At 26.8% G+C, this 6,988-nt stretch overlaps 1 protein-coding gene across 1 annotated transcript; it reads left to right on the top strand.

The window, feature by feature from the left end:
- The first annotated feature begins 2,839 nt into the window (after positions 1-2,839).
- LOC105114200 (cysteine proteinase inhibitor 5-like) lies at positions 2,840-3,478 on the top strand. Its single transcript, XM_011010675.1, has one exon. It carries the CDS (start codon positions 3,036-3,038, stop codon positions 3,375-3,377), a length of 342 nt encoding a protein of 113 aa, XP_011008977.1. The 5' UTR covers positions 2,840-3,035; the 3' UTR covers positions 3,378-3,478.
- The last annotated feature ends 3,510 nt before the right edge of the window (positions 3,479-6,988 follow it).

The raw sequence follows: 6,988 nt of genomic DNA, 5'->3' as shown, positions 1-6,988 counted from the left end.
GGTATCTTATATTATTAGATATATTATTATAAAACATGCTTTAATTAAGAAGTTATTATACTTCAAGTGTAAAATGATGATATAAAATCATGATAAAAATATACTTTTAAGTACTAATCAATATGTTAAATCATTCAATAATATATTGTATTCTCACTAAATGTTTAAAAACTTCAATTTCCAGAATCCATCAGAAATCATTGGAGTTCTCCTCACCAATAAAGAACATTAAATTGATAATCATACACACGAATGCTATATTTTTAATGCAACACTAAAAGACACTAAATGACATCATTCAATAGCTTACATGTCAATAGAAATTAATTTTTTTTTCAAATAATTTTAAGATACATCCACCTAGAAATATAATTTGTTGAAAGAATTTTGTAAAATATATTTAATTTAATAAATAAATATAAAAATTCATGGAAGCAAACATCATTAAGAATAAACTAAATAATATCTCGATATTTTACTTATAAATTTAAATTTTTTAAATTAAATTGGTTCTTTAACATGATATAAATTATATAATAATTGAGTCAAACTCTCATATTTTTTTAATTAAAATTAATAAATAATATAAGATAATAGAAGTTTAAGCTAATAAATAATATAAGATAATAGAAGTTTATTTAATTATATTAAAAAAATATAAATTATATTTTTAAATTTGAATAAATAATTTAATTTTTATATTGAAACGATCATTTGACAAACAACACATCACATCTTCCCGTTGAAATTAGATATCTTCCCGTTGAAATTAGATATAGTGGGTCTAACAGCATACTTTGCGTGCCAAATATTTTAGAAAATACTTAAATTCACTTTCCAAGCCATGAAGAAGAGGATATTGATGGGATTTTCTTATAAGATTGGCATGGCGCTTCTAGGTGCTGTCCAAGCATGACCACCTTGTGTTTTTTCCGGGGTCGCCTAATCCACACAAAAACAAGGGCCCCTCCACCATACACGGAGGAGGGTGCAAGCAGTAAGTTTTTCGCCAGTAGTTTTCCCTCGGTCAGAACAACCTTATCCCTTACACCGCGTCCCCCGAAACCCAAGGGCACTTGCTTCACTGTTTTTTAAAATACTTAAAATACACGACAATGTATATTTTAAAAAAACAATAAATATTTTTAATTGATAATTAACACGAGCATTTATTTTTATGTTTTTAAAATAATTTTTTTTTTTTTATTTTAAATTAATTTTTATTTTTAAATTATTTTGATATAATGATATAAAAATAAAGTTTAAAAAATAAAAATATTATTTTAATATATTTTTAATCAAAAAATATAATAAAAAGCAACCACTACTATAATATTAAATATTAAATATACTTACTTATAGTTAAGAAACTAAAAATATTAAATATCAATTTGGTTTAACTTCAGTAATGAATTAAACTATTAACTCAATTTGACATAGAGTTTTTAGAAGAAAAATTATAATAAAATCTAAAATGATGTTTTCTTACGGAACTTGGATTTTTTCACTGTTGATGATTTTTTTCATTAACTTGACCTCATTTAGTCCAAGACTTGTATTATGAATGGGCATAATTAACCTAATTCAAATTAGTATTTTTTAAATATCTCTATATAATAAAACCTAAAAGGATTTTTTTTAATGTAACAAAATCTAGGTTTTTTCATTGACTTGGCATAAACTAAGTCTCAAATTAGTGAGTAAATGTCTCTAGATTGAATTAGATTTAAAAATTAAAATCCATTTTTCTTGTTTATCTTATGTTAACATATGATTTGATAGCAATTTAAAAATACTGATCAGTAACTAAATAAATATAACATATAAAATTTAAATTCATAAGGCATTTGGTTATAAAAGAAAAATCTTTTAAAGAACTCTTCAAAATATAAAAAACAAACAAATCTTTTGGGATAACCAAACTTAGGATAGATAATTTTTTCAATAATTTAAACAATTATAAGAGGAGTATCTCTAAACACAACCCTTTGTATCTATACCACCTTACTTGATGAAATAATGAATCATGTTATGTCTTTTACTATGATAGCTTGTCGCTACATATGATGATTCTCAAATTATTATTCTCCTAGCTAGAATTTCTACTTATTAACAATCCAAATAAGAGAGTAGACTCCTTAAGTCTTCATGAATAAATTCTCATCGAGAACTTTTCATACATCCCTAATGTGTGAATGTGCTGTAAAATTTTGTATAAACTTTTTAGATAGTTTACACATTTATTTTTATATAATTGATACTTTTACATTACAAAACTTTTTTTTAAGCACACGACATGCTCATTTCTTTAGATTTAATCTTCTTTGTATGCAAGTTTTATGTAATAAGAATAAGGATAATTTTCAAGTTTTCTAATATGTCACGTTGATAATAAATTGTTAACTTGATAAAGTTATCTACAGATAACTTTTTCTAACCTATCTAAATTTATTTTTAAAATAATCTAAATTAATAAGATGATTAAAGAAAAAACAATGCTAACTCATCTTGATAAAATTTTATCTTAGTTAAATTATTTTTTTATTGTGAAAAATCCTTCACTAATTTAAACCAACAAAAATTTTAGTTTCGACTGACAAATAGAAAAAATATACCATTTAAACAAATAATAAATAAGATTAAAACTATTAATGTAGAAAAAATGAATAGTGCACTATTTTAGGGGGGGAATCCCGCTTTGTAGATAACAATAATAATTTCTTTCCAAAGTCAATCGAACTTCTTGGACAAGAGTCTATGGCAGTTTAGGAAACAAATCCCCCATTGTAAGCGACGTAAAGCACTAAACCATTTGCCAATCAAACAAATTGCCCCTCGCGTCGGTGCCCACAGACAATGAATTATCACCGCGTCTATGGCATCATCCGTAATTTCCACCAATCCCAAGCCCAGTAAATCCTATCCTTCCGCCACGTCACCAAAGTAAATCTCCCTATAAAACCGCACCACCCCCTGATTCTCCTCATTCAATCCACTCAAATCCTTCAAACCCGTGTAACGGCAAAACGTTTACAATGAAACGGCAAATACTAACCCTCTCCCTCCTCTTCATCGCTGTAACCGTCGCGGTGGTTGACGCGGCGCTCCTCGGAGGATGGAGTCCGATAAAGGACTTGAAAGACAAGCACGTGGTAGAGATCGCGGAGTTCGCCGTTGCAGAGTATAACAAGGAAGCTAAATCAAATTTGACGCTTGTGAGCATCGTTAAAGGCGAATCGCAGGTGGTATCGGGTACGAATTATCGGCTTGTTTTGGCAGTGAAAGGAGGGGCTAGTGCGAAGTACCAGGCTGTTGTGTATGAGAAACCTTGGGAGCATTTGAAGAGTCTGACGTCGTTTCAACCTTTTAAAGGTTGAGAAAATGTAATGCTCTGATGTAATGTTCTAATTTCATTTTATTTTTTTAGAAATTTGGGATGATAATATAATAATAGAGACTTTGGGGGCTCTTTTATATATGTTTTTTTTCTTGGGTTCTTTTTAGTTGATTTGATTTGGATTGTTGAGAGAGAAATTGACTGAATCGACCAGTGTTGGATTGATTGCGAAAATCTGGGTGCTGAATCTTTAATTAGAAGAAACAAAATAAAATTTAAAGAGAGGAAAAAGGAAATGAGCGTATGAAAACCAATGAAGGGCGAAAACATTCTAATTTAATAAATTCCTGAAGTATTTATAAGTGCTAAATGCTAAACAAATTAAGTGAAGCTATTAGATTTTATTTTATCTTTCGCTTTTGTCTTACTTATTACAAAGTGCCTAATTTTATGTTAAATGATTAATGTTATAATAAACTCTAAATGAAATGGGAAATAAAATACGGCAAGGGAACCCAGATGAATCTGGGAGGATCTTTTCGTCTTTGCAATATTTTTTATTTATGTTTTTAATATTAGGATGCCTTCAAGGGTTTTTAGTAATTCTAATTATTAAAATATTAATTTATCATTCCCTTACTGGACGGGTTGTGCATGGGATGTATGATGGTGGTCAAAATCCACCGATCACCTGGTTAGCGGCGGTTAAGCAGTTTTCCTCCTCTCGTTCTTTTTTCTCCCAGCACTGGTTTTTGTGATGAACTTTTAAAAATTTAGATGTGTTTTCTAATTTGTATTTTTTTAAAATAAGATTTAGATGTGTTTTCTAATTTGTATTTTTTAAAAATAAGATTTTATTTTATTTTTTATTTGTTTTTAGTTTAAGGCTTCTTAATTATTATTTTTTTAATTTCATCTATTTGTATTTTATTTCATATAATTTTTTTACTTAATTTAGTTTTTATTATTTTAATTACTATTTTTTTATTTTTTGTATTAATTTTTTTATTTCATCCTTTAAAATTTAATTTTATTTTGTTTTCAATTTTAATCCTTATTTTTTCTTTTCATTATTTATTTTGTTTTTAAAATTTAATCTCTAATTATTTTTTGTACATGATTTAGTCTTTTCATTGTTTTTATTTTTTTATGATTGAGAATTTCATTTTGTTATTTTTTTATGTTTTTCTTGACTCGATCCACCGGTTTCGATGATTAACTTGATTTAAGTTTGATATTTTTTAAAAAAATTAATTTTTTTATTTTCATCATTTGACATCGACTTATTGGATCTTGAGCTTCATGATTTGTTTTGATTTTTTTTATTAACTCATATCTTAGGTCACAAGTTATTAAAATTACGCTGAGTTGACTCATGTTTTCTTGTTTAATTATTCGATATTTGTTCCTATTTTCAAAGGGACATTTCTGATTTTTTAACACGGGTTTCCTCGGGTTTTTTTTTTGTTTTTTATCTTTATTGATTCTACCTCTTTTAAAATAATTTTTTTATTAGATTAAATTAATTTATTTTATCATTTAACATTAAATTAACTTTGTATTGCCTTGGTATTTTTGGTGTTTTTTTGTTAGATCTTGCTTTCTTAACAAGAAATTTTTTTAATTAAATTAATTTATCTCATCTTAATTAAATTAATTTATCTCATCTTTTAATATTAAATTTGTTTTATATTGAGCTTCTTAGTTTATCCTAGATTTAAAGTTTACAATTCACAACCTTATAAGATTAACTTAGGTTTAAAAGATTCACCCAAATTTACTTGGATTTTTTTTTTTAGCTTATATTTTTTGGTTTCATCCTCGGATATTTTCTTTTTTTTTTTTAATTCTTAAGGGATTTTCCATTTGTTTTGAAGAAAACATGTGTTTCCATAATTTTTTTTTTTTTTGGTTTTGTTCAATTTAGTTTTTTTAATAAGAATTCTTGCTTTTGAATTAAATATAATCATTAAATATTTTTTGTTCTTTGTTGCAATTACTTTTGAAACTCAGGCTGGCGCAAGTCTCAGGTTCCTTAAGTCGTGAGTTAATTTATTAAGTTGAATATTTTGAGCATCCAATGATGTATTTTGATTTTATTTTAATATGATCTTCACTTAATTAATTTTTATTTTTTTAAAATTTTTTTTGTGAATTTATGAATTTTTAATTTGACCTTTCAGTTCAATATTTGATAATATTTTATGCTTTGGGCCTCAATGATTTGCTTTTAAATTTGTATTCTTGACATATTTATCAATTTTTAATTTTTTTTTTATTTTATTATTGGATTCATAATTTTTTTTTTTTGATTTTACTCATGTTGTTTTTTTGATTTTTTTTTTGATTTTTACTCCCAATTTTATCTTTCATCATTTTCATCATTTGTATTCATGGGAACTGACAATCTATTTTTTTTCTGTTCTCTTTCAATGATGTGGAGCTGTTAAATTTTTTTCTTTTCTTAAAACACTCCTAACACTTTTTTTTTTATTTATTTACGTGGGGTGTCCGGGCCAGCTTACGCGCATCACGACTAATCCCCATGGCTCACTGAATATCCTGCAAGCCCAGTGAACAGGTAAGGTACCACAGGAATGATAAGCATGTATAATAAAGTTCGAACCCAAATAAAAAAAATAACAAGCCCCTTCTTCATTGTTCTTTTAAGCTTCAAAAAATCTGACCCACCCATGGCGAATTGCGGACAAGCTATCTAATCGTAACTAGAAAACATGGACTAAGTTTAAAGAAAAAACAACAAACCTCGAGGCTACTAGCCCACTTGATAATAACAACAACAAAAAACTACATGAAAGGTCAAAAAATCCTCTTTAGTCTTAAAGATGGTGAGGCGGCTCACATGTTGGTGCAGAGAATGCACACACTATTAACTTTTTTTTTTGTTTTTTATATTAATTAAAATATCAAATCGTTCACTTGATAATAACCAGAAAAGAAAAGTGAAAGTAAAAAAAGCCCCTCAGTCTTGTGTTGAATTTTCTGAATATAAGGGTAATATGATAGTTTCCTTATGTTTTGAAAAGTGAAATTATAAAAAGGCACTTATAAGGCAGTTAATGTTCCTTTTCTTTTAGAGATATTTAAGTTATTTTGATGTGTCAAAAAATATAAATTTTTTTTATTTTTCCTAATTAATTCAAGAATGATTAATGGACCTTATAAAAAGATTCATTTACCCAGGTTAGTTCTTTGAGTTTCTTGGTTAATAAAAAATATATAATTTTAATGCACTAATTTATGATAAATTACATCTTGTCTAATGTACTTTTCCCACGGCAATGAGGTTTTGTTAACAAAATACAATGGTATATAATTATCCACATTAGTGAGGTTAATTGACATTTTTCTATGGTTTAGGACAGCGTGAGGATACCAGACAGGAAAGTTCCCAAAAAAAATCTTACACCCATTTAAGCAATGTTTTGAAGCCTGAATCCTCTCGAATGGGATAAAAAGTGACCTAAACCGGTTTAGGTTAGGTCAGATTTCAATAAAAATAAATAGAGAATTGAACTCCTGTAACTAGGTTAAAAACTCAAGTTAACAAATGATTTGGTCTGTCTAAAAAAATATATAGCTTAAAATCTGTTGATTTTTTTTTTAAAATCATGTTATTTTTTTTAAAAA

Source organism: Populus euphratica, unplaced genomic scaffold (assembly GCF_000495115.2).
Source record: "Populus euphratica unplaced genomic scaffold, PopEup_1.0 scaffold708.1, whole genome shotgun sequence".
NCBI classification, from domain to species: Eukaryota; Viridiplantae; Streptophyta; class Magnoliopsida; order Malpighiales; family Salicaceae; genus Populus; species Populus euphratica.
The sequence above is the reverse complement of the archived record's forward strand: the minus strand, read 5'-3'. Positions and strand labels throughout refer to the sequence as shown.

Coding starts and splice junctions, on each gene's coding strand:
- LOC105114200 (XM_011010675.1), top strand. CDS start 3,036: ATGAAACGGCAAATACTAACCCTCTCCCTCCTCTTCATCGCTGTAACC.